The sequence below is a fragment of the Castor canadensis genome, chromosome 14 (assembly GCF_047511655.1).
Source record: "Castor canadensis chromosome 14, mCasCan1.hap1v2, whole genome shotgun sequence".
NCBI classification, from domain to species: Eukaryota; Metazoa; Chordata; class Mammalia; order Rodentia; family Castoridae; genus Castor; species Castor canadensis.
In genome coordinates, this window is record NC_133399.1 from 87,493,822 (window position 1) to 87,521,294 (window position 27,473).

The 27,473-nt window shown below is 35.9% G+C and overlaps 1 protein-coding gene across 3 annotated transcripts; it reads left to right on the top strand.

The window, feature by feature from the left end:
* The first annotated feature begins 715 nt into the window (after nt 1–715).
* LOC109703391 (15-hydroxyprostaglandin dehydrogenase [NAD(+)]) lies at nt 716–27,473 on the top strand. Of its 3 annotated transcripts, XM_074054961.1 has the most exons (7): nt 722–966; nt 1,211–1,334; nt 6,901–7,007; nt 12,925–13,021; nt 22,901–22,977; nt 25,318–25,481; nt 26,522–27,473. In XM_074054961.1, exons 1-7 carry the CDS (start codon nt 874–876, stop codon nt 26,673–26,675), a joined length of 816 nt encoding a protein of 271 aa, XP_073911062.1. In that variant the 5' UTR covers nt 722–873; the 3' UTR covers nt 26,676–27,473. The 3 variants fall into 3 exon arrangements, with proteins under 3 accessions (XP_073911064.1, XP_073911062.1, XP_073911063.1); XM_074054963.1 differs by lacking the exons at nt 22,901–22,977; nt 25,318–25,481; nt 26,522–27,473 and adding an exon at nt 14,745–22,877 and having other exon boundaries at nt 716–966; XM_074054962.1 differs by lacking the exons at nt 722–966; nt 6,901–7,007 and having other exon boundaries at nt 1,213–1,334.

Below are 27,473 nucleotides of genomic sequence, written 5' to 3' on the forward strand. Positions count from 1 at the left end.
TGAGAGTGAGAAAGCATTCCATGGAAGCAACAACCATTCCCCTCACCCCCTCCACCCCCAAGGTTTCCAGCACTTCTGGAAGTCCTGTGCAAAATTATGATGACATTCTTACCAGGCACTCTCAAGAGGACACACCATTGACACTGATACGAAACACCAGTGCCAACAAGATTCTAACACCTCCATCCTTGATGAGATTCAGGGCTTTTGGGTTGGAACAAAATTCATATCTCATTTCCCAATAGCTGTATAATTTGTCAACAACAACAACAAAAGAAAAAGTTGAAAAAAACCCAAGCAACCAACCAAACAAAACAGTGTTTTTGGTTCTGCTCCTCCTCCTCACCTACTGGTCCTGAGATGGAATGTCAAATAAAAACTTTGAGACAAATCAGCAACCCCCTCTCACTAACCCCCCCACCATGTTTCCCCTCTCACTAATATCCCCCCATGTTTTTATTTGTTTGTGCCTTTGTTGCTGCTTGTTTGTTTTTGTTGCAGGACTGGAGGAGGAATCCCAGCTCCCTGCTCCCTGGCCTCCCCTAAGCTCTGCTATCTCGGAGTTGCTCTTTAGGGCACTGAAGGAAACTCTCAGAAAGGACTTCTGTGCTTTTCTTAGGTCCATGCTCTGCCAGCCTTGCAGCTGGAGGCTGTGGGAGGCTCTGACCCGGGATTGGCTACGCGGGAAGCCCAGGAGGCAGGGGCAAAGATCGCGGAGCCTGGTGTCCTGGAGCTCAGGAGCAGGTGATACAGTCACGGGCCTGACAGCCGCATCCCCGCCCACCGGGCCGCAAGCGCGAGCGCAGGGGCCATAAAAGCCGCGGCCGCGCACAGACGCGGACTTGCCCACCGCGCGCCCAGCAGCAGCGCACCATGCACGTGAACGGCAAAGTGGCGCTGGTGACCGGCGCCGCGCAGGGCATAGGCAGAGCCTTTGCAGAGGCGCTGCTGCACAAGGGCGCTAAGGTAAGTCCCTGCCCATCCCTCCACACACCTAGGGGCTCCGGGGAGATTGGGTGCGCGCCCCGCACGCCCACCCGGCCCCTTCCAAACGCTGTGGGAGCTGGAGGCTCCAGAGCAAACCTTGAGGGCGGCTGCAAAAGAACCCGAACATTAATTGCCACACTTCAGGTCTCGTTTATTTATTGCGGGGGGGGTGTGTCAGTTTCACAAATGCGCAGGACCTCGATTTCTCTCCCCTTGTTTGTAGGTAGCGCTGGTAGACTGGAACCTTGAAGCAGGTGTGAAGTGTAAGGCTGCCCTCGATGAGCAGTTTGAACCTCAGAAGACCCTGTTCATCCAGTGTGATGTGGCTGACCAGGAACAGCTGAGAGGTAAGACAGGGGATCAATCCATCAACTCTGAACATGCTCCCAACAAGCAATGACCTGAAGCAGCCCAGGCAAGAGAGCTGGCCAAGGCAGAGAGCCAGGGCTGCTACCACCTGGAGAGGAACAGTATCTTTAGCTCCAAAAGATAGCTTAGACTGTTCGGTTTCCTACTGACAACCCAAGTCATAAAAAACTGAGGAAAGACAAGACTGCTGGAGACAATCTTTTATTTTAGTCCTTTGGCAGCACACAATGTAATCACAACTCTTTGTGTATCGAAAGACAGTGCTGCTGCGGTAATTACTAAATGATTGAACTTGCAGAGGAAACTTGGACGCTAAAATAGGCTAAGGAACTGTGGCAAACAACTTCCCTGACAAAGCTGGAAGACAGAATCCAGTGACAATCAAATGTGGCAGTGTTTTTCTTTGAAACATATCAGAGTACAAGTTCAAGGATCATGGTCCTAGGCGTGCTAGATGCTTGTAACCGGATGTTATCTGTTTTTTCCCTATGAGATGGTACTTTAAAGAAATAACTGCAGTGTTAGAATGGGGAAAGTCTCTATCAGCCTTTCCTCAATGCCCTTCTGTTTCTCTGTACTCTCTTATAGTAGAGAGTACAGAGAATCTACTTGTGAAATAAGACTGACAATATGGGCAGAGACAAAAAAGTTAATTGTTTAGAAGGCCCAAAAGATTCTTCTGAAAAAAATCACTTTCTTGAAGAAAAATGGAAAAATAAAATATTTCTGTTTCACAAAGGCAGAATATAAGGAAGGCAGTGGTGACCACGATGAGAAACGTAAAAAAAAAGAAAAAATTCAAATTAGACATATATGATTAAGGAACCAATTTTACCCTGAGAGGGATGTTTCTGTGGATTTATGGAGAGTGGAACATAGGATGTGAGGGGGGGAAGAAAAAGAAAAACCAGTCTTCCCTTTATGACCTTTTCTGGAACCAATTTGATATCTTAAGAAACAGTTTAAAAATTCCATGGAAAAGTAAACAGTTTTTATTTTTTGTTGTTGTTTTCCATTCCAGTACAGCGTTTGTAAAAGGCTTCATATTAGATAGCTTTGAGAATGTTTTTAGCAAGTAACTTACATAACAATTTGGGAACTTTTTAATCCAGGCCCTCCTAAATGTGTTTCATGGTTGTTAATAGCTCTGTGAATTGGTTTTGATTTTGTGTTCCTCTGTTTTTTAATGGAACCCAAGTGTTAGTCAGGAGATCTAAGAATGTGTTTCTGTCCTATGGAAGAACAGTCACAATTGTTATCCATAGTCTGCAGTAATAGAACTGGAATGGATGATGACAGACTCATGGAAACAGTTTCAGTGACTAGAACTATATAAAAAGCTGCTTTAAGAAACAATGTGTTTTTCAATAATAAGGTGGAAAAGCTAAGTTTGAACTGGCTAAAGAGTGTGTGCAAGAATTGGATATGTGGTTGGACAAGGTGATGGGTGACATTCAGATCTTGGAGTTGACCCAAACTTTTACCTAGTTGAACATAGCTTTTATACAATAATTTATATCAATAATGTAGAATTGTAGTAATAGTGAGAATGTGGGAATGAATAAAACTGTGAGCATCAGAGTTTCATTAAGTTAATAAAATCAACTGACTGAAAAGTAGACTTTTACTTCCCAAGATATCAAAACTTTCTGAAATATGATCATAAAAGATTAGATATAGAAGAAAAGTTGTGTTAATCTAACACTCTGTGAACATGTTGTAAGTTATTTTAAAAGGATGTCTGTTGTAGTCTATCCTATAGGTCTCCAGTAATTTCTTGGAAATAAAGAGGTGCTGATTGCCCAAATTGACTTCAAAGAACTCAGCATTTGACGCTCAGTTCTCTACAGTTTAATCCATCAGGTTATTTATTATAGGGTTAAATGTGCACATAAATAATTTAAGGATATGTTAAAGTAACATTCTGATTCAATAGGAATGTAGGGTCAACAAACTTCTCCATTTTTAACTCTTTTTATTTATTTATTTACTTTATTATTTTTACATTTACTTACATGTATATATATTATTTGTGCCACCTCCCCCAAACCTGCTTCCAGCCAGAACCTATTTTTCCCTCTTGTTCTCTGATTTTGTTGAAGAGGAAAACCTAAGGGATAATAAGAAAGGTATAGTATTTTGGTAGCTTGAGATAAAGATAGCTATAAAGAGAGATTCCTAGCATTGTTTCCATGCACATGTGTGTGAGAATTCACTTTGGTTCATCTCTACCTGACCTTTTCCCATGGTGGCCCAGTTCCCCACACTTCCAAGTCCCTTTCCCATAGTGGCCTCTGCCAGTTTAAGATTACTATATTCGCTCCACTATAAGTGTCCACATCAACCACATTCAAGTTTTATATTTCCTTCCTTTCCCTATTCCTCCCGTGTACGTTCTCACCTTAGTGTGTGACCCATGTCTGATATTACTGCATTTGTTTCAGGTCTATAATCCACATATGAGGGAGAATGTATGATTTTTGCCCTTCTGAGTCTGGCTAACTTTGCTTAAGTGATTTTTGCCCTTCTGAGCCTGGCTGACTTTGCTTAAGATGATGTTCTACAGTTCCATCTGTTTACTTGCAAATGACAAAATTTCATTTTTCTTTGTGCTGAATAAAATTCCATTGTGTATAAATACTACATTTTCTTAATCCATTCTTCAGTAGTGGGGCATCTTTGCTGTTTCCATAGCTTGGCTATTATGAATAGTGATGCAGTAAACATGAGTGAACAGATGCCTTTGTAAAACACCTGAGTTGCCTTCCTTCAGGTATATCCCTAGGAGTGGGATTGCTGGATCATATGGCAGATCTGTATTTAGTTTTTTAAGAAGCCTCCATATTGTTTTCCAAAGTGGTTGTACTAGCTCACATTCCCACCAGCAGTGTATGAGGGTTCTTTTTCCCCCCAGCCTTGCCAACATTTTTTTATTCATTTATTTATATGTGCATACATTGTTTGGGCCATTTCTCCCCCTACCTTCTGCCCTCTCCCCTCACCCCCCTTCACTTCAGGCAGAATCTGTTCTGCCCTTATCTCTAATTTTGTTGAAGAGAAAGTATAAACAATAATAAGAAAGACAAAGTGTTTTTGCTAGTTGAGATAAAGATAGCTATACAGAGAGATTTCTAGCATTGCTTCCATGTACATATGTGTTACATTCTAAGTTGATTTATCTCTAACTGTGCTTTTTACTAGTTCCTGATCCCCTTCTCATTGACTTCTGTCACTATAAAGTTTCTGTATTAGTTCCTCTGTAGTGGGGACATCAAATACTATCATGATTTGGGTTTCTTACCTATCCCCATACCTCCCATGTGTGCTCTTCCCTTATCATGTGTCCCAAGTCCAACCACACTGCTGTATTTGCCCTAGATGTAAAGTCTGCATATGAGGGAAACGTATGATTTTTGGTCTTCTGAACTTGGCTAACCTCGGTCAGAATGATGTTCTCCAGTTCTATCCATTTACTTGTGAATGATAAGATTTCATTCTTCTTCATGGCTGAGTAGAATTCTATTGTGAACAAATACCACATTTTCTTGATCCATTTGTCAGTAGTGGGCATCTTGGCTGTTTTTATAACTTGGCTATCACGAATAGCACTGCAATGAACATGGGTGTGCAAGTGCCTCTAGAGTAACCTGTGTTGCATTCCATTGGGTATATCCCCAGGAGTGGGATTGCTGGATCATATGGCAGATGTTTAGATTTTTAAGAAGACTCCAAATTTTTTTCCAGAGTGGTTGTGCTAGTTTGCATTCCCACCAGCAGTGTAAGAGGGTTCCTTTTTCCCCACATCCTCACCAACACTTGTTATTAGCTGTGTTTTTAATGATGGCTATTCTAACAGGGATGAGGTGGAATCTTAGTGTGGTTTTGATTTGCATTTCCTTTATGGCTAGAGATGGTGAGCATTTTTTCGTGTGTTTTTTGGCCATTTGAATTTCTTCTTTTGAGAAAGTTCTATTTAGTTCACTTGCCCATTTCTTTATTGGTTCACTAATTTGGGGAGAGTTTAGTTTTTTGGGTTCCCTGTATATTCTGGTTATCAGTCCTTTGTCTGATGTGTAGCTGGCAAATATTTTCTCCCACCCTGTGGGTGGTCTCTTCAGTTTAGAGACCATTTCTTTCGTTGTGCAGAAGCTTTTTAGTTTTATTGAGTCCCATTTGTCTATACTTTCTCTTAGTTGCTGGGTTGTTGGGGTCCTATTGAGGAAGTCCTTGCCTATACTTATTACTTCCAGAGTGTTTCCTGCTCTTTCCTGTACCAACTTTAGAGTTTGGGGTCTGATATTAAGTTCTTTGATCCATTTTGAGTTGATACTAGTACAAGGTAATAAACATGGATCTAGTTTCAGTGTTTTGCAGATGGTTAACCACTTTTCCCAACATCATTTGTTGAAGAGGCTGTCTTTTCTCCATCTTATCCTTTTACTGCCTTTGTCAAAAATGAGGTGGGAATAGTTGTATGGATTCCTATCTGTTTCCTCTATTCTGCCTTCATGTCTATTTTTGTGCCAGTACCATGCTGTTTTTATTGCTATTGCTTTGTAATATAGTTTGAAGTCGGGTATTGTGATACCTCCAGCATTGCTCTTTTTGCTGAGTATTGCCTTGGCTATTTGTGATCTCTTGTTTTTCCAAATGAATTTTAGGGAAGATTTTTCAATTTCTGTGATGAATGTCATTGGGATTTTGATGGGAATTGCATTAATCATGTAGATTGCTTTTGGTAGTATAGCCATTTTTATGACATTGCTTCTACCAATCCATGAGCACGGGAGATCTCTCCACCTTCTATAGTCTTCCTTAATCTCTTTCTTCAGGGGTTTGTAGTTTTCCTTGTAGAGATCATTCACATCCTTTGTTAAGGTTTTGGGTTTTTTTTGAAGCTATTGTAAATGGAATTGTTTCCATATATTCTTTCTTTGTTCATTGTTGGTATATAGAAAAACTAATGATTTTTGTAAGTTGATTTTGTATCCTGACACCTTGCTGTAGCTGTTAATCTTGTCTAGGAGTTTTTGGGTAGATTTTTTGGGGTCTTTAAGGTATAGGATCATATCGTCTGCAAATAGGGAAATTTTGACAGTTTCTTTACCTATTTGTATTCCTTTTATTTCTTCTTCTTGCCTTATTGCTCTGGCTAGGAACTGTGTTGAACAGGAATGGGGAGAGTGGGCATCCTTGACTTGTTCTTGACTTTAGGGGAAATGGTTTCAGTTTTTCCCCATTAAGTATGATGTTGGCTATACATTTGTCATATGTAGCCTTTATAATGTTGAGGTACATTCCTTCTATTTCTAGTATTCTTAGAGCTTTTATCAAGAACTTTTACCTTTTTAACAAACTCCCAACTAATGCTTATTGATGATACTGGCTCACAAACCATATGTTGAAAAGCAAGGAATTAGGTCAAAGCTTACAAGTCTAATCTTTACTATGAGGATAACTAAATAAAATTCATGTTATAAGACATGATTTAAATGTGTATATGAAAAATAAAAGAATACCTATAATGTCTGTTTTTTTAATTAGATACTTTTAGAAAAGTTGTAGACCACTTTGGAAGATTGAACATTTTGGTCAATAATGCTGGAGTGATTAATGAGAAAAACTGGGAAAAAACTCTTCAAATTAATTTGGTAAGCTTTCTTAGCCTTGTTTGTTGCCTAAAAGTATTTAGTAACAGGATGTTTATAAGGAATAAAGGTTTTCTTATTCATACAAACAAAACAATGACACACAATGTAGGAAAGTAGAAGTTACAGAAAGTTAAAGACAAAGCTGGTTCTTTTATGAAAGGGAAGACATTGAACACTTATCATTATGAATATAAGCTTATCTTAAAATATTAGGAGGATTTTAGGAAAACCCTAGGTGGTTGCTTAGCTCAGGGGTTTTGGCATCTTCCAACCCACAAGTACAAATTGACTGCCACCTGATTTTGTATGTCCTACAAGCCAAAAAATGACTTACGTTTTTTAAATTGTTGAAAAAAAATGAAATATATAAATATATGAAATAAATTTCAGTGTCTCATGAAGTTTTGTTGGAACACAACCACAAACATTTGGTTATGTACTGTCAGTGGCTGATTCTGTGCTATAATGGCAGAGTTGAATACTGTGACAGAAATGCTACGACTTATAATTTGTAAAACGTTTATTCTCTAGCCCTTTACAAAAAGAGCTTGCTAAACCTAACTTAAATTATTTATTTACAAAATAATTTTTTGACAGTACTGGGGTGTAATCTCAGGGCCTCACCTTTAGGCAAGTGCTCCATCATTTCAGCCGCACACCAGTCCTTTTACTTTCATTTGCTTTTCAGATAGGGTCTCTTGCTTTTGCATAGGCCATCCTCTGATCCCAATCTCCCTAGTACCTTTTCTCCCTGCCCCACATTCTGAATAGCTGGAGTTACAGGTATAAGCCACCCTACCTGTATTAGAAGATAAATCTTAATGAAATGATAGGAAAATAGCACAAACAAGGTAAAAGTGACAGTTGAACTTTGTAGTTAATAAGATTTTTTTCCTGAAAGTCAGTGAATGTGTATGGTGATGGTGTAACATCCACAATATCTGATGATTATTCAGATATGAACTAAATTGTAAAAAGATAAAACGAAGCAATGCAATGTTTTCTTTTATCCATTGTGTTACAATTTGTTACTTATCTCACTTTATGAGCACCCTCAACATAAGATACTGAAGTTAAATAGAGCCGGAATCTTTCCCCATCACCACATAAAAAAAGCCTTATTTAAAATGAAACATCAGATGGACTTTACCTGGCATGACCCAGCATTTGCTCAGGTTATTATTATTAGTCTTACAAAATGAGCAACTGCAGATAGAGTACAGGGTCTGTTAGTGTAATGCAAATATTTGTACCTAGTTCATTTAACTTTTTTCTTTTTTTGCTTGGGTACAGTTTGCTCCCTTACACTTCTGCAATCGTATGTTTGTCCTTTTATATGTTTTTTCATTTTACTGTCCAGGTCAGAGAGTGAAGAATGAGTTAAAGAACTTCATCAGGTATCTCCTATCTCCTTTTTCGTGTGTATGTTGGAAATTTAATCCAGGGTCTTGCATGTGCTAAGCATCTGCTCTTCCATTGACCTGTATATCCCTAACCCCATTCCCCATATGTCACCCTCTTCCTACAATATATTTGTACCATTCTTATTCAATTTAGTAGAATTATTTTATGCCTAGGTAATTTATGCTAGCAAACAATAAGATCATTCTAGGCAGAAAACTTCTTTTGTGTCCTTACAGAGTAAAGATTCAATTAATATGTATTGCATAAATTGCCATTCTGTGATATTTTGCCTACATGAGTATTCTTTTCTGTGTTTTAGTACAAAATATTTAGGTGATTTCCTAATAGATCTGTGTTGCCAAACCACATCATCTGTCCTTCCACTGTCCTTACCCAGTTTACCTTTTCCTTATTCTTCACTCTGATGATCTTACCACTTCTATCATAAGAAATACACTAAAGCTTTTCCCAGTCTTTTGTTTCACTATACTGTTTTTTGCTTCCTCCTTAGTCTGAAGCCAGCAGCATCAGTGTTATTTATAGCTGCTTAGAGCTACAAAGAAATTTCAAGAAAAAATGAGCCTTTGTAAAACTATTGAAGGTCATGCTGGTCATTGGGAAGAGGTAGACTGAACTTGGAATATTTGTGAGGCAATTCTGTAATGTACTTCTTTTACTTTTATGTTTTTGAGCCTTTAATAAGCCTGAATAATTCATCCCTACTCAAGTGGGAATTATAACCTAATTTGAACATAAAACTAGCATATATTGAATCCTTTAGTATAGTCAATTAAAATTAAACAGAACAGATGGCTATTACTGGTAATTTTGCTTTGCTCTCTACAAATACACAATTAACTAAAGGTTTGCTCTGCAAAAAAGGTATGTATTTGGAATTAGTCAAAACTAAAGGTCAGTTCTAAATCTACAATTTATGAACTGTTACTTAATTTTCCTGATCTTGAATTTCCTAGTTTGTGGAAGAAAGAAGATGAACTCCCTATATCTGAGGGCTACTAACTTAAATCACAATTTATGTGAAGAACAGAGTACATTGCTCTTGCATAATAATATTCACTCAGTAAATAGCATTTCCTTTCCAGGTTTCAAAACTTACATTTTCTCACTATCTCATTTTTATCTGAAGTAAGTTGCTTTGCTCTGTTCTACCTCTAATTAGTTGAGGACATGGATAGAAACACTGTTCTTAACTTTGCTCCCTTTTTTTTTTTTTCATTCCAGGTGAGGTCAATTGCAAAGTAAATCAGTAATTATTTACTGCCATTTCTACTGTGTAATATTTGAGGATCTGATTGATCTGGAAAAGATTGCTAAATGATAAGGAACTTTCTCAATGGAGCAGGCAGTAATATTTAGCAATGAACCAAGGGAAAAATAGCAAATTTTTGAACATGAAAAAATAAAGCATGGAAGGAGATTTCAGAAAAAATTATCATCTCTATTAAGATGAAAAACTATGTTACATGGTTTAGATTGCCAGAATGTTTTACTGCAGGAACCATAAATAAACTAGAGGGAACAGCAAAGTGGAAGGAGTTAAAATAGGAGAAATGACAGATTGGAAAATTCAGTAGTGAAAAACTGTGTGTGTGACTGTGTGTGTGTCAGGAAGTCATAATAACTGGTAAGAGAGGTAATAAGTAATATATTGCCATTTGACCTTTCATCGTTATTACTAGAGAATTAGTCTTATTATAAGGAGATTTAGAGGACTAGTTTTAAGTTAAAGATGGTATCATTACTGGAAAAATAATGAAAAGTTTGAAGAAAACATAATTTTAAAATTTCAGTGTTATCAGTTTTCTCTTCACAACTGGATGTATTGAATAAGCATGTGTTAATTTGATCATTTTGTCAGTAATTAAAAGATTTCTTTATATCTGTCTACATGAAATTAGATGTAGGATTGTTTTTCTTTAAGAGTCGTGAAGGAAATTAAGAAGGTGAATATGGTTGATGTACTCTCTATATGAGTATATTCTTCAATGAGTATAGAATTTTTAAACTTGTTGAAATCATGATAAGAAGGGGACTAAGGTAGAAAGAAGAAAAGTAGAGGAGATGAACCAGTTCAGGTTAAGATACATATTTACACAGAAATGTGATAAGTAAACTCCCCGTGTAGCTATCTTAAACAAACAAAAATGTCATTGTTTTTCTCTTTTACAAAACCAGAATACAGGAAGGCAGAACATATTACATCTGGGGGTGGGTTGGTACCAGTGTGGAGTGGAGGTGGGAAATGTGTGGGAGGGTGAATATGGTACAAATACTGTGTTCACATGTATTTAAATGAAAAAATGAGACCAATTGAAACTATTCCAGGAATGGGGGAGGGAGGATAAAAGAGAATGAAGGCTGAGTTGAATTCAAGTATGATATATTTGATACATTGTAAGAACTTTTGTAAATGCCATATGTACCCCATCCAGCACAACAATAAAAAATAAAAAATAAAAAAAATCAAGTACAGATTTTCAGTTCCCTTCACAGAGTGGGTTAAAATAATGCTGTAGATTCTAGTTATTTGGAGTATCTAGAAATGTTTACAATTTTCCATTTTCTAGATAATTAAGCGTTTTATCCCATGGTTTACTAACAATATATGTCATCTAGGATAAGGAAAACAATAAAGGAGACATAAAAGTATGACTTTTACACAACCAAAGCATTAGAACCCCAGCATCGTGAACATTCTCCTTTGAAAAGTTATTCAACTCTTAAATGGATGAAAAAATATTCCCTTCTCCTCCAAAGACCTAAAAATTTTAAAAAACAAAAGTAAAGCTGAAATCTTCCAAAATTTTCTATCTGGCTAATTTGGTAGATGATGAAAATACAAAACCAGGGTGTCAGCAAAGCATAAATACCTGAGAATAAAAGCATAGCCCCAATGCATATAAACAGAAATTCTGTTCATACATGCTGGACACTTGGGCAGAAAATAACAGAATCTGACTGACTTCAGTATCTTCAGCCATTGACATTTTCCATTCTTATATAAACAATAAATGTTTCCTTTTCCTTTTAACAGAAAATCGAGTGGAGATTTTATTCATTCTCCTAGGCCTAGTTAATAATAAATTGACAAATGGCTCAAATAAGTAGAGTTTTCAATATACTTTTTTGTTCTGGAACTATTATGAAAGAGTTGCTTCTCTGAACACTTATCAAGAAGGGACTTTTTTTTTAAATAAAAAGAAGATAAATGCCAATATGTACCCTTAGTTTCAGAATCATATTCTATAGAATCATCCTCTTTCTGTATTATAAAGATGAAAAAGTGGGAATTAAAATGTCAAAAAGTAATTTCCACTTTTTAACCTGAGCTGGAATAGAGAGGATATCCATGAAAAAAAAAAACCTCACAGGTCCTTTCTAGTAGTAGTGAACTTTTAACTGCTATAATAAAAGCAGGAATAACTCCAGTACCTGGAGATAAGTAGCAAAATTAAGCTATCAAAAGGATAGCTGTAAGCAGTGATGAATAAAATGATAAGCAGTACTGAAAAAAATGAGTCTAAGTAGAAGATAATCTTCATTCAAACCAAACTAGAAAAAAAACAATGATGTGGTTTCAGACAAAATAAGACTTCAGGATTATTTGATACTGCAGATCAGCCATAGCATTGGGACCAGGGCTCTTTTTATCTCACTTCCCTGTCATCTTTTACATTGGTTTCATCATATGATTTGAGCACTGACTATTCATTCCAGTTATCACACATGTACAGAACAGTGTACAGGGTATAATGAATCCATTTCTTGTACCTTTTCTTAAGAACAACAAAACTTTTGTCAACAGTATTCTGTCCCTCACCTCTCTCATATCCACCTGACTGCCCCTTAGGTGTCACTTGCCAGAACTGGGTCCTAGGCTGGCCCCAAACCACCTGCTGTCAAGGACAATGGGACTTCTGGGACTGAATTTTTATTAAATGATGTCTACATTAAAGCTGGGAAGATGTAGACACAAATGAAAATAGGAGTTTTATTAGAAAGAAAAGAGGAGAAAAGGAAAACTTTTCCTTTTTAAGGCATCCACTATTCTCTATTCCAAGATCCAAGAAAAGTAAACAGTGACATGAATGTGGACTAGTTGGATATGAGAACCATGTATGAGAAGGGCAAATCAATTCATATCCAGTATTTAGAAAAGAAAAAAGAAGGTGTATAATTCTTAAAGATGCTAAGAATGGAGTTAAATTGATAGAACACTATTGGAATACAAGCTTTATCATAAAATCTCATATTGGGCAACTAAGTGAAGGGAAATAATCAGGAATATGATAAGCTACATAACTATTAAGCAAATCAAAGATGAAATCAGGATTAATGACTAGATTTAGATTTTTTAAGCCTTAAAAGAACTTTCATTTATAACTTGAAGAAATCTCCATAGATATCTGCAATGACAGTAATAACTTTGGTGTATGAATATGTGATAAGACTAATTGATATATTACTTTTTCCATTTATGCATCTGGATTAGGTTTCTGTTATTGATGCAACCTATCTTGGTTTGGATTACATGAGTAAGCAAAATGGAGGTGACGGTGGCATCATTATCAATATGTCATCTTTAGCAGGTAAGGACAGTTATTATGGTACTAGTGACATTTTCTTATTTTTAATTTGAAGACTTACAAAACTAAATCTTTAAAGTATATTTATCATATTTACCAACTAACGTTTGAAATTGAAATTTTGCTTTTTATAATTCTATAGGATTCTGTATTGTATAATATTAAAGTTTGAATATTATGTTTAAGTTGCATCTTTTCAAGTTATCTTACTGCAGTACCATATACACATATATATGCATATATGTATACACACACACACATACCACACACAGATGTACACATATACATTTTCCCAGAATTGCTGATTTTCAAAGGTTATTGTGTCACTCCTAAGCAATATCGTACATGAAAGCACCTTCAACAAAATAAAAAGAACTGCAGTGAAGTCAAGCTATCTATTCCCATGTGGTTTTTCAAATTGTGTGATTTTTAAATATGGCATATATAGTAGTTGGTATATGCTAAGCTGTTAGAATATTCACACCCAAACATGTCATAGTATCAATATAGTATAAGTTTTTTTGTCACTCATATATCCTGTTGTGGGTACTTCTGTGTGCAGTCATTTGGAAAACCTGGCTAACAGAAGGTCTGTTTTTTCAACATGGAGCTTCTGAGGTTGCTCTGGAACTGGTGGACTCCTCTCTCTCTAGCAGAAAGAGGAAAAGACACATAGTCTCTCAAAGCCCAAAGCCCATTAATGGTAAACCTCACTTCTGGAATATATATTCTAGCTGTGAGCATAAGAAAAAAAGTGGATTTCAATGGATAACTGTCCATTTTTACCAAGCTGAGGGTTGATGGATTGGTGCCACACAAGCTATCCAAACTATATTTCATCCAGAACAGTATGATTTAATACTGGGTGATATCTTATGCCTCAATGGCAACAACTTAGTCAAGTGACTTTATTTGTAAATCCCTAGGGAAAAAAAACTTCAGTGTTTCTTGAATAGTTCAAGTGAAATTATGAAATTTAAGAAGGCTCAGGCTGAGGCATGGCTTAAGTGGTAGAGCATCTGTCTGGCAAGTACCAGGCCCTGAATTCAAACCCTATGACTGCCAAAAAAAAAATAGTCTGATCAATATTGACAGCAAATCTAAATTAGGAAGACATTATTAAATGTTCTGATTGTTTTCAATTCTGATTGTGATTTCAGAATAGAAATTAATCCACCCCCCATACACATACCCCGTTCTCCTCCTCCCACATGCATGAGTGTTTGGGGAACCAGGAGTAGTCATGAATAATGTTTGAAAGTGCAATGACTGAATCAGTTTCCGATTCTCAACATTTTTATCATTTTAGGATCATTGTCAGATGATCCTTAACCACTATAAAGCCCCCACCTAGGGAGGTGAGAAATATCCTCCTTCAGGTACTCTGAAAAATAAACCAGCATCTCATCTTTAGGATAATTAAAGTCAAAATGCTAAATGCTATTACAAACCTAATTCTATAGATAGTTTGGGATAACCTCATAGTCTCTCTAATGACATCTACTTATGAGTTATGTTATTTCAATTCTAAGGATATGAAGAATTTTCACAAACAATACATGAAAGAGAGATGCACTCCAGACAGGGCCAAACGTTAGGTTCCTGGAGCCTTATAAACTAAAGGCGAACTGGCAAGGCTAAATGTATACTATTTTGAAATAACATCCTAAGAAAATTATACAAAGGACTGGAGAATTAACAGAGGATGTTTACCATTTTCTTAAAGGTTTAAATGTATGAAAACTGAGGCTGTGATCAAGAGATAACTTATGGATTCTATAAAGCTATGGAGGGCCAGGAAAGCTGGAGGAGCCCTGAGCACTGTGCACTGTTGCTTATGGCACTGCCTGTTATCACTGGAAGCACTGTTACATTCTTGGAAAGGCTGGATCAGTTTTTAGGACTCTCTGGGAAAGAGTCCAAGCATATCAGTTGTACTTGCTCCAAAGAGCAAGAGTAGGGAGATGCCGTGTAACGCTACTGACTTTCATCCAATTAAATTATTTGAATATGTAACAACTAACAATTATGGAGTACTTCCTGTTTACTTCTGAATTGTCAGCTTTCCATCACTATGACTAAACGCCTGAACAAACTTCTAAACAGAAAAGTTTTATTGTGACACAGGGTTCAGGAAGTTCTGGAGGCTCTGGGTCAAGATCAGGCAGATTATGGCTTTGGACATCTTGCAGAGTCAGCACATCATGTTAGGAGTGTGCAGTCAAGCAAACCACTTGCATCACAAGCGATCGGATCCCCCAGTTCCTTTTGAGACTATCCCCAGTAACGTAAGGACCTTCCATAAGGCCCCTCCTCCTAATGGTTTAATTCCCTTCCATAGTGCTACCCTAGAGACCAAGCCTTCAACACATGTTCCTTTGTGAGACCTGCAGATTATAGCAACACGGTACCATTTTAAACACTGCGTGTGCATTATCTCACTGAATCCTTATAAGAACCCTGTGAAGCAGATTCAGAAATCTCCATGTGGAAACTAAGGCAGGAGTGTTGACATAGCTTGCCCAACTTCACACAGCAAGTAAGCAGCAAAGCTGAAATTCACACTCAAAGTCTGATGCAAGTCTTGTTAAATCTTAACTTCTAGATCATCTGTCTGTGTGTTTACCTATTAAATCTACAAATCTTTCTGAGTTTATCAGCCTAATAGCAAAGTAAAATAAATTGAAACCCTCACTTGAATAAATCAGTTAAATATGCTCATTTCTTCAGAACTCATGGGCACTGCTTTAATCTAAATGCTGTATGACTAAACCTTCAAAGAAATCTTAAACTTTTGTCCCACTTAATACACCTAGTAAAGTCTCAAAACTTTTAGAGAGCTTACTGGAATCACAAGCCAAAACATGCCTTTGAGAAGAGCAATTTAAGGTCCACTATTGGATGTCCATTTTGCTTTCTTGGCCAAGAGGTCTTTTACATTCTACCCATCACTGGGGGCTAATTCTTTTCTTACTTATCTCAGACTATATATTTGTAACAATGTGTGAGTCTCTCTGTGTTCATGCAGATAAACAATTGTTATAAAATCAGTGATAAGATTGTTTTTATTTTAATTTACCTTTGCTGCACTGTTACAATCTAATGACTATTATAGCATTCCAAATTGTTTCTTCCTCTGGTTTTCATCCCAACCTGCAAGGCAACCTCATATAAAATCTTTACTTAGTTTATCTCTGTCCACTCTGCTTGGCTTTTAACCTTCACCAGTTTGTCCTTCTGTGCCAACCTTCACCCCTAGCATGTTTTTACCATTCCTTGTCATTGTCCTTTCTGGTTCATCTCTTCCCACCCAGGGTTTTCACTGACATACCTTCATCTTACAGTAAGGCTTGAAAAGAGGAGCCATCACTCTTCATCATTTTTACAAAATATTTGATGCTGTTGAGTCATAGCATGTAGGTAGAAGTCAGAGGACCATAAAAAATCTCACAGGAGTTATCAAAATCAAAGTACCCCTGATGTTTACTTCCTGTGTGTTTTCTAAACCTTCCTTTATTGGTGATGTTTTCTGTTCACTCCAGTAAAGGCACAGCTGTGGATAGTATTCAGCTCAACTAGGATTATCCTCATGATCTTTTACATTGATTCAGTGGAGTCTTTCACTGTCATAGTAAAACTTCATATTGACACACTGGTTTGGGAAGAGAGATTATTGCATAATGGCCACTGACAAAGAGTTTCAAGTGCAATTAGTGGGCTTAATGAATACCAGAGCAAAGTGGAGAGAAGTTCCTGCAAGTACTGAGAGGTGAGTGTGTTCCAGTGTGCAGCTTCAGAAGTGGTTCTGATCATTTTTGATGACATGTTAGTTTTGTTGGGAATATAACGTAAAAGCACGCACTAATTTTGCCACATTGGTCCTTAACTAGTAGAAAAAATGTAGGAAGGAACACTAGAGAAGAATCAAGTCTGCTTTAATGCAGATAATTAAACAAGTATGCTCCCCTAACAGATCCCCTAAGAGTCAAATGTGAGATAAAACACTGTTCCTTCATCTGTGCAACAAAAGTTAGAAAAGCACATGGTACCACCCTCTTCAAATACTCTTATAGTAAGGAAGGGGGATTAATACATATTTACAACTACCATTTTGCAGGCATTGTGGTAAATTTGTCTATATGATACCACACTTAGCTTGTAGAAGTTTCTACAATAGCACAGCTACTGAGCTCTAAGAATTAGCACCCTTATATTCACAATTTCTTTCCCTAACTTGAATTTTTTATCATTTTTGTTTGTGGTCCATTTTATATAGTTTCTGTCCATTTAGAAGCAAATGTGTTTGCAGATTCTGTACAATTGCCCTGTCTAAGGAAATTTCACTTTTTATGCAGAATCTTTTTGGGCTTCTTACCTTCTGTGAGATAGAGAGATTAAAGTGGGCTTTGATAAATATGGGTAAAAAGAATACTAGCCCGAGACAAACTAAGGTGGAAATGGAACTTTAATTTTATTTTTCTAAAGGACTCTCTTATTTGTTCTACAATTACATGAGTAATTTTGGAGTATTTTAGATGTATTTATGTATGAATTATTACATAAGTTATCTCATCAATCCAGGATTGTTTAGCGTTATTATCCTGACTGTTCCAGAATACATTTGTTTTGTGGTTAGGATTTTTCCCTCTACTGATTTTACTTTTCTTAATTTATATTTATGACAGACATAAACCTGCTACTACTGGGCTTAATATATTTTGAAAAGAGCCATTTTGCAGTTTTATAGGTGAACTTGCACTTGGGCCTATCATAAATATTGACAATACGTTGTGAATTTTTAAATACGAAGGATCCATTTTAAGCATAAATAAGAGATTTTTCACAATGTTAAATAAACCAGCACTTCTTTACAGACTGCTCTCTCGTGGTCACGGTCCTTTGTTTTGCTGTTATTAATGTTCTTAACTCTTTTACATAACAAAGTGATTTCCCTTTGTTATGGGAATTAATTTTCAAGAATTAAAAAAGAAACATTTATTGCAGCAACTGTACTTACTGAGCATATTATATTCCTAATATTGGCAAGATTCCCTGTGAGGTGGGGTAGAGCAGTCTGACTACTTAGCAAGTGATGTCTTGCCTTCCTCCTGCACCCAGGGGCTCCCATTGATCTTATCCATTTCAAATAAATTATTCAAAATATTACCACGTTCTACTTTACACTTGAAAGAACTAAATACACAGTTCTTACCTAAATCCTCCTCTATAAACTTTTTTGTGTTAGGATTAGCAATAGTCCAATTTACTAATGTTCAAAAAGCAAACCAGGTTGAGACACTGCCAGATTTGAGGCTAATTTTAGTGCAAAAGATACATTTTCATGAAAAAGTACAATGCATAAGAACATTTAAGTAAATCAATAAAATGATAATTTGAGAGGTTTCAGCCCAAGACAAAATGATTAACTTTGATGTATATTGATATACATTAATAATAACAAATAATGTTTTTATTACATGCTTGGCACCGTTTTAAGTATTTTACATGCACTAGTTCTGTGAAGGCTCAGAGTAGCTATGATGACCCTGGTTGAAAGATGAAAACACTGCAACTCACAGCAGTTTCCTGTCTAAAGGTGACATGACTCACAGTGCTGGATTCAGGAATTGATCTCAGCAACCGAAATCCAAACCATTGTGCACAATCCCTCTCAGTAGATTTGATTAAAAGGATATCACTTTCAATGTACTTTGTTTTACAGAGTGGATGTTGTGTTCTCAGCAGAATTGCTATAAATCTTCTATAGCAAGAAGTATTGGGAATTCACGTACATCTTCATTCCCACCACTCAACAGTGTTTCTCACTGTCAGAACCCTCACTCCAATGGTACATTTACCACAGTGGATGACCCTATATTGATACATCATTATCACCTGAAGTGTATACATTACGTTAGGGCTCACTCTTGTATTGTACATTCTGTAGGTATAAAAAAATATGTAATCATTTCTATCCACCATTATAGGATTACACAGACCAGATTCACTACCCTAAAAATCCTCTGTGTTCTGCTTATTTGTTCCTCACCCCTGCCAGCTTCTGGCAACCTCTGAATTTTTTTTCCTGTCTCCATAGTTCAACCTTTTCCAAAATGTCTTATGATTTCAATCACACAGTATGTGACCTTTTCAGATTGAGTTCTTTTACATAGTAATATGCATTTAAGATTTCTTCATATCTTTTCATGGTTTGATATCTCATTTCTTTTTAGTGCTGATAGTATTACATTGTCTGACTTTGCCACAGTTTGTTTATTCATTCACCCAATGAAAGACATCTTGCTTACCTCTCTGCTTTGACAATTACAACAAACAACCATGGTGCAGCTTTTTGTGTGGACGTGATGTTCAGTTCCTTTGAGTAAATGTCAGGGAACACAATGGTTGTATTGTAGGAATATGTTTTGAAAGAAACTGCCAGACTTTTTTCATGGTGCCCAGACCTTTATTGCTCCCACCAGCAATGAATGAGAATTCTTGTTGCTCTGCATCTTCACCAGCATTTGGGGTTATCAGTGTCTGGATTTTAGTCATTTTAATTAGTCGTAAGGGTGTCTCATTGTTATTTTAATTCAGGTTTCCCTAATGACATATGATGTTGAGCACATTTTCATATACTTGTTTGCCATCTGCATAACATCTTCCTCAGTAAGGCGGATTTGCCTGTTTTTCAGTAGAGTTATTCATTTACTTTCTTTGAATTTTAAAGTTTTGTATATTGTGGATAGCAGTACCTTATGAGAAATTTATTTTACTATATAAGTGATATTTTGATAAAATGATAGTCCACCCATTGGTCGCACATGTTTCAGTTTACCATATCTAAAACATGTTTTCATTTGTACTTAACACATATTTCCAGAATGTTTTCATTCCAATCACACTTTTTGAATTAGCATATATGTATTGTTTGTTTGTTTCTTTTTCAGTTCTGGGGATCGAACCCAGGGCATCCTGCATACCAGGCAATAGCTCTATCACTTGAGCCATACACCCAATGTATCATACATAGGTGGTAAGGATTGAAAAATATTAGGAGATATGACAATCAGTAGCCCACAGCTCTCTGTCAGGAGCTCAAGACTGAATGAGAGTCTCAGGCTGGAGAAGTAGAGTTTAAATTTGTGAATAATATATATATGTCTATGTGCAATAATTGAATAATATAATCCTATTTATTTTTAATACTCCCAAACTGTAAACAACACAAATGTCTCTCAACAAGTGAATGTATAAGTACATGCAACTGATGGCATATCTTTTGGTAGAAAACTTTTTAGCAGTAACAATTATAACAAGATATTTATACACAATGGAATTTGTTTGAATCGCAAAATAGTTATCATGTGTGAAAGGACCAGTCATTTATATAAACTTCTAGAAAATACAAGTCATAATAACACAAAGCAGATAGACAGTAGCCTGGGAGAGAGGAAGGATAAAAGGGAGAAATTGCCAAGAGGTACAAGAAAGGTTTTAGGATGATGGGTGTGTGTTATCTTGATTGTGGTCATGATCACTGTAATATACACTTGTGTCAAAACTCATCAAATTCTATTCCTTAAGTGAGCGCAGTTTTATTGTATTTGGTCAACGATACCTCAATAAAGCTAAGAAAAATGAAAGAAATAGATTTTGTTCCTGAAAATCTGAAATGACATGTATAGACTTTGACCTAATATTCAAAAGTGAAAGCAATGCAAACAATGTAACACAGGGTACATAATTTACCTGTGTACTCTGTGGAAACAACATAAATTCTTACTGACTAACACTGATGAACTTAATTAACTTACACATTGTAAGATAGCAGTGAAAATGTCATTTGATTACTACAGTAAGACTCATACAACCAGGTGCCATTTTAATAATGCAAACAAATTCTACTGATCATGATGGTACATGCCTATAATCCAAGCACTTGGAGGCTGAAGAAGGAGGATCATGAGTTGGAAACCAGCCTAGACCAATAGTATGCTCTGTCTTAAAAACATAACCAAAAAAGCTGAATAAATACAAACAAGTTCTTTCACATTCTGGTTGCATTTATAATTCTACTTTTGAAGGAAAAGTGATATACATCTTGCTTCCTTATGGCAGTACCACCAAATGGTATTTGATTTATTTCAGCTCTGTGACACCTTGGACTAGCTTGGGTCAGAAGTTCATAACCTCTGCATATGTAACAAAACTTCATTCAAAACTCAACTTTGATGACATTTATGAACAAAGTCCTTTGTGCTTTTTGTGGCTGTGTCAACTGGCTTATCAGAATTTAAGGATCACGTTGTATTTCCTGCAGTATGTAAGCACTAGCCTACAACCACTACCTTTGTATCATAATTTGATACATTGTAAGAGCTTTTGTAAATCCCACAATGTACCTCTACCCAGCACAACAATAAAAAAATAAACATTTCAGGAATTGGTAAAGCAAAGCCTAATTTGTATGAACTAGAAGCACCAATGGCTGGCTATGCCTTGTTCCCTTTATCTCTTGCTCCAAATACACCTGTGTACCCTGTGGAAACAACATAAATTCTTGCTGACTACACTGATGAACTTAATTAACTTACACATTTTACTTAACCAAAACAGTAGCAAGAGAACCGACATGTTAGAGTACTTTGAAATTACTGAGTAGTCGCACTACCTGTGATGTACCATCATCAGGGATTTAAATTGCTCTTGAGATAACATCCTTTATAAATTGAGACCGGGAAGGTACCCAGGGAGTGGCCAAAGTCACTTTATTGCTGCATTTATTGCTGATCTTTGGCACAACAAAGTTGAGTCAACCTTGGTGTTCTGGAAGTAGTTAACTGGGCGGAGATGAGCACATCTTAAAAAATAATTTAGTATTGTTAGCGTAACAGTTGATACTAATATCATAGCAATCAGGAATCATGGCTTCTTAACACAGAAACATTAAAAATTAAAAAACAAGTGTTAAACCCAGTTACTTAGTTAAAAACTGAAATATAAAAATGACTCCAGAAATATTTGACTGTTGAATCTTGACAAATGTGAAAAATAAACTTGATAGTAACAGTTTCCAGCGTCAAATAAGTTTTCTTCTTGCTGTTTTGCTTCCTTTTGGAAGGTTGAACTAGATGGGCATTAGGAAAGAAAATATGTCCTGGATGCTACAATAATGTTTTTTTTTTCACCAGGTCATGAACTTGATCAGTTCCTACTGTGTATATGTACAATTAAAACTTTGTATAAGTGGTTAAATTCTGTTGTTGACTACGTAGTTATGAACGGAAACAAAATAGGAGCATAAATTTCTATTTATGTCTTCTAAGTCAACGGGGAAGAAAACCTATGCATCTGCTACAGCACTAACTCAAAAGAAATTAATTTTTAGTTTTCTGAAACTCTTAGAGGCAACATGCGAGACAAATTGGTGACACAGAACTGCGTTCTAATTTATAGCAAAGATAATAATCTCCAAGTCCCTCTTATGTGATTCAGAATCCTCAGCCATTGGAAAGTCTTTACAAATGTTGAGTGTATGCCTTTTAAAATCTAGACTGAAAAACTAGAAATGAGATGATTTCTGTCTGTTTTAATATGGCATTGATTTCCTTAGACTTTGAGGAAATAAAGAGAGGCAGGAAAGCACTGATCTCACTCTTGACTATACCATGGATATGACTTACCTGCCACACAGCCACTCTAGACCACATACCCATGGGGAGAATGAGCTCCATCAAGGCTATTTGAGTTTTACAGAGCTGTCTGACTTTATTTTAGTGTATCTTCTAGAGTCATGCCCATGGAATATTTATTTGTATAGTCACTATTGTATAGTCTACTTTTTAAAATCAAATTATTTACAATTTTTGTTTATTTTAGGGCTTGTGCCTGTTGCACAACATCCTGTTTATTGTGCTTCAAAGTACGGCGTAATTGGATTCACGCGTTCAGCAGCGGTAAAGACAAAATAAGCACAATATCTCTTTTTATCCTTGTATATGTACCCATGAAACACACATTTTATAATGTAGAAGAAATTACTTCAGAAGTCAATATATCTAGATAAAAGCAGACATTTTGCTTAATCTTTAGAATAAAAAGATTTCAGATCACATAAAGGACTAAATAATGAAAATATCATTTAAAAGAAAATACAACGTAAGTATAGATGTGCTATTTAAAATATCTTAAGTAGCTAGGTGCTGGTCACTCACACCTATAATTCTAGCTACCCAGGAAGCAGCCATCAGGAGGATCACAATTCAAGGCCAGCCCAGGCAAGCAGCCATCAGAAAAAGGGCTGGTAGAGTGACTCAAATAGCATTGCTCCTGCCTAGCAAGTGTGAGACCCAGAGTTCAAACCCCAATTATGCCAGGAGGCATATCTTAAGGATAAATAATGAGGAAATGCTATTTGTTTTTAAAGTTGACTCCAAACTTAAACATTATTCCTTTAGGCCTTCTTAGGTCCAACATGCTGTAGGCCAGAGAAGTTGTCACTGGAGATATCATGAAAACGATTGGGAGCCTGAGGTGGGACCAGGTATTTGCCTGATAGAATACCAAGGACAGTGTTTCCATGGAGACCTAGAGCAAAGGGTATATAGAGCCTAGAAAAATAATTTAGACCTAATTGACCACAGATATGGATATCACACAGCAAATATGTTTGTGTTCTTTTAACTGACAAAGGGGCAGCTTGTATGGAGCCTGACAAGCAAGGAGATAATAGGATGAGATATGATCAGAGAGATATAAATAGGGGCCAGACCAAGAGAGACTTTTGGGCCAAGGTTGTGAGCCTGGATTTTAGCTATTGATGAATCTTTAATGCATAAGAGTGACAAGATCAGATTTCCATTTTAAGAAAGCCATCTGCCTGCTATTTGGAAAATGGATTACAAAAGACAAGTGTAAAAGAGCACAGAACAGTTAGGGATCTGTGGAAATTATGTGTTAAGTGAGACAAAGGGGAGCATGGTAGATGACTAGTTTGGCATTAAAGACAGAGGAAATACTAGGAGACAGAGAAAGCAGGTGTGTCAATGTTGATTCTTCTTCAATCATAAAGAGGATAAGCAGTCCCCAGACTCTTAAATTAAATTGTTAGAAAATAGCTATTTAATTTTCAGACTTCAATTCCATTTTCTATGAACATGTACATGAAGCTATTACAGAGCAAAGTGAATATTAATGATTAGAATATTTGCATTAAAAATACACAATTGGACAATTCTGTAGTCAGTTCTCATTGTTCACAGCAGTTTTGTTCTAGTAAGAATCTTGCAAACACTGAATTGTTACCTACCGTTGGACAATTGCTTTTAGGAGAAACACCTGATTAAGTTCCTGAGAACCTGAGGTCACAACCTTTTGATGAGCGACTTGTTTTATGTGAATTTTGACTTAAAGATAACTTTTTAGAATATCGTAAATGAACATTGAGCTCATCTCTAACAGCAGTGACAACTTATTTATCTAAATACACAAGTTTTCTCTATAGCACATCTTCTCACGCTGGACCACTACACAAAACTTCCTCAGTGTGCTTGGGGGCATTTTAAACAGCAAAAAAAAAAAAAAAAACAAAAAGCACAAACATGTAAAAACATGGCAAGGCAGACTTCATAGGAAGATGCCCACTCATGACTCAGATTTGCTCTGTGTAAGTCCATAAGTAACCAGAAAAATTCCACAAGCATTGACTTTTGGGAATATGAACCAACTGTAGCAAAGAAGTATATTTTCAGATATTGAATCTGCATCTATAATGAGAATCAACCCTTTTTGTTTTTTAAATAGTAAAAATAAAATCAGTAGGCTGAGTATTAAGTTAATGAATGTTAGTCTTAAAATACCTAAAATATCTCCCAGCCAATGAAGATTATTGAGTACTTTAAGAATTAATTAAGTTCTTTAATTTTCTACTAGATAGTTTTAAGCAAATATTTTCTCTTAAACAACCACAGTCTTGAAATATCAACTCTAACTTCTTAGCTTCAGTTCTTGCAGAGTTCAGTAGAAAACTATAGCCTAGGTAATTAAGTATTTTCAGTAGTTGTCCAGTAATACTAGTTTTCAAAAATTAATTAGATGAGACTTCAGGAATTAATGCTGTACTACTTTAAGTATTGTCATTTGCTGTATTTTGCTTGTCAGTCATTGTTACATACTTGAGAGGATATCAGACTAGTATGTTTTACATTTGTTTTTGAAATAACTTTAATTTCAGTTTCTCCAATGGAATACATTTAGGACACTGTTGAAACCTGTACCCTGCTGTTTTTAATTGACAGATGGCTGCTGATCTTATGAACAGTGGTGTGAGGCTGAATGCAATTTGTCCAGGCTTTGTCAACACGCCCATCCTCAAATCCTTTGAAAAAGAAAAAAATATGGGGCAATATTTTGAATATACAGATCATATCAAGGATATGATGAAATACTTTGGAATTTTGGAGTAAGTAAAACTCTATCTTCTTTTGTATAATAGACTAAAATATTATCCACACAAGCAATAAAAGGGGAAACCAGGTTTTAAATTTATTAAAATAATGCAAGTTTCAAAGTGTGGGTTGGCAAAATATGAATGAAAAGAGTTGGGGGATTGCGAAAAAAAATCTTGTTTTCAAATACAGACAGTGCTTTCAACATGATTAGATTTCTCTTTTTTTAAGGTGATAAGTCACCTTTGAAGGTAATTTTAACTTATCTTACAAAATTTCGGGCAATGTTCAAATATGGTTTCATAACTTCAGCCATTTTCAGCAAAATAGTTGACCATGATCAAACACACACACACACACACACACACACACACACACACACACACACTCAGAGAACTGTTCCTGAGTTACAGCAATGGAGGTTTTCATAGCACAGAGTCATAGCTATCAAACTGAAGCAATCAGACCTAGAATTGAATCCTAGCTCCAACACCAACTATGAACTCATCCATCAGACCTCTAGAAGCCTCAATGTTCTCACATGTCAAATGAGGAAAATACTAAAACATATTTATAGACATCAGAAGACTTGAGTAAGATGGTATTTAAAATAGCAACTGGTAAAAAATAAGATGTTTAATAAATGCTGATTTTTCCCAGGTCCTTGCCCTTACTAGACTAGTGCTCGGCCACTAGCTCCATCACCAGTCCAACAAATCCTGCTTTTAATTTATCCTATTTCTCTTCTAATAACATTTCTGTCTGGGTAATGTAAGATCTAGCGGCCTGCTATAGATAAGGATTTAACTTTTTTCTCAATGTAAATACTGACTATAACCACTCTCTTCAAGTGACAAAAAGTTAGGCATGTAGATCTACACTAACTTCATCATATTATTTGGTTAGCTTCTAATTGAAAAAAAACAGGAGGTAACAATACTTAATGACATAATTCCCTGATTACACATTCAAGGCTGTAGGTTCTTCAAGAATAACTTAAGTGATATAAACCTTGGTTTTTAGTTTGAAATATAAATATTTTCTTTATTCTTAGCCCATCGATGATTGCCAATGGATTAATAACACTCATTGAAGATGATGGTTTAAATGGTGCTATTATGAAGATCACGACTTCTAAAGGAATTCATTTTCAAGAGTATGACCCACCTCCATCTCATGCAGTCATAACTGAGCATAAGCACAAATGACTGCCACTAAGTACATATATTTATTTTAAATTAGCTTTCTAAGTGATATGTTATAATCTGAAGCTTTCTTTTCATGCAATTGAAGTTAATGTTTCTAAATGATTACTGGAGTCTATTAATAAAGATTCAAGATAAGCTATCAGAAATGCAATGCAAACCAAAGGTAGGCTGTGACCTTTATAGACTGAGTAATGATTAAAACAAAGGATATTCAACATTCAAACAATATTCTGCCTTTCAGAAAATGTATTTACATTTTTCTTTCTGGAAAATGTTTTCCAGAAAATAATTTTAAAGAGAACTTGAATGATCCATATCAAACTACGTTCAAAACTCACTTTGAATCGATGTTTGCACTTCAAAAAAGGAAAGCTAATGCCAAATATTTAATAATGCTAGTTTTAATTGTATACCATCTTTAATCTGAACATTCATTTGGGACTTTAAAGATATCACATATTTTTGGGCCAGTAGTTAAAGAAGAATTTAGTGTGACTATATTCCAAATGATGTATGGAAATGACAAAAAATATAACTGAGACAGTTAATAGTTTGAACTCAAATCAAGGGAAATAACATTTCTTTCCTCTTTGATTCTTAATTTAAGAATTGTAATAACTACAAAGATTCTCAGGAATTGAAGTTTTAACAGTTATAACAGAAGATTGTTAATGCTCTTAAGTTTTTATATACAGTATATGCTTATCAAAATAATGCAAATGTTTTTCCTTATTATGTCTTTGTTGATTTATATTGATTTCAAAAGATCTCTCTTTCAATAAAACTCTCTGTTCTAAT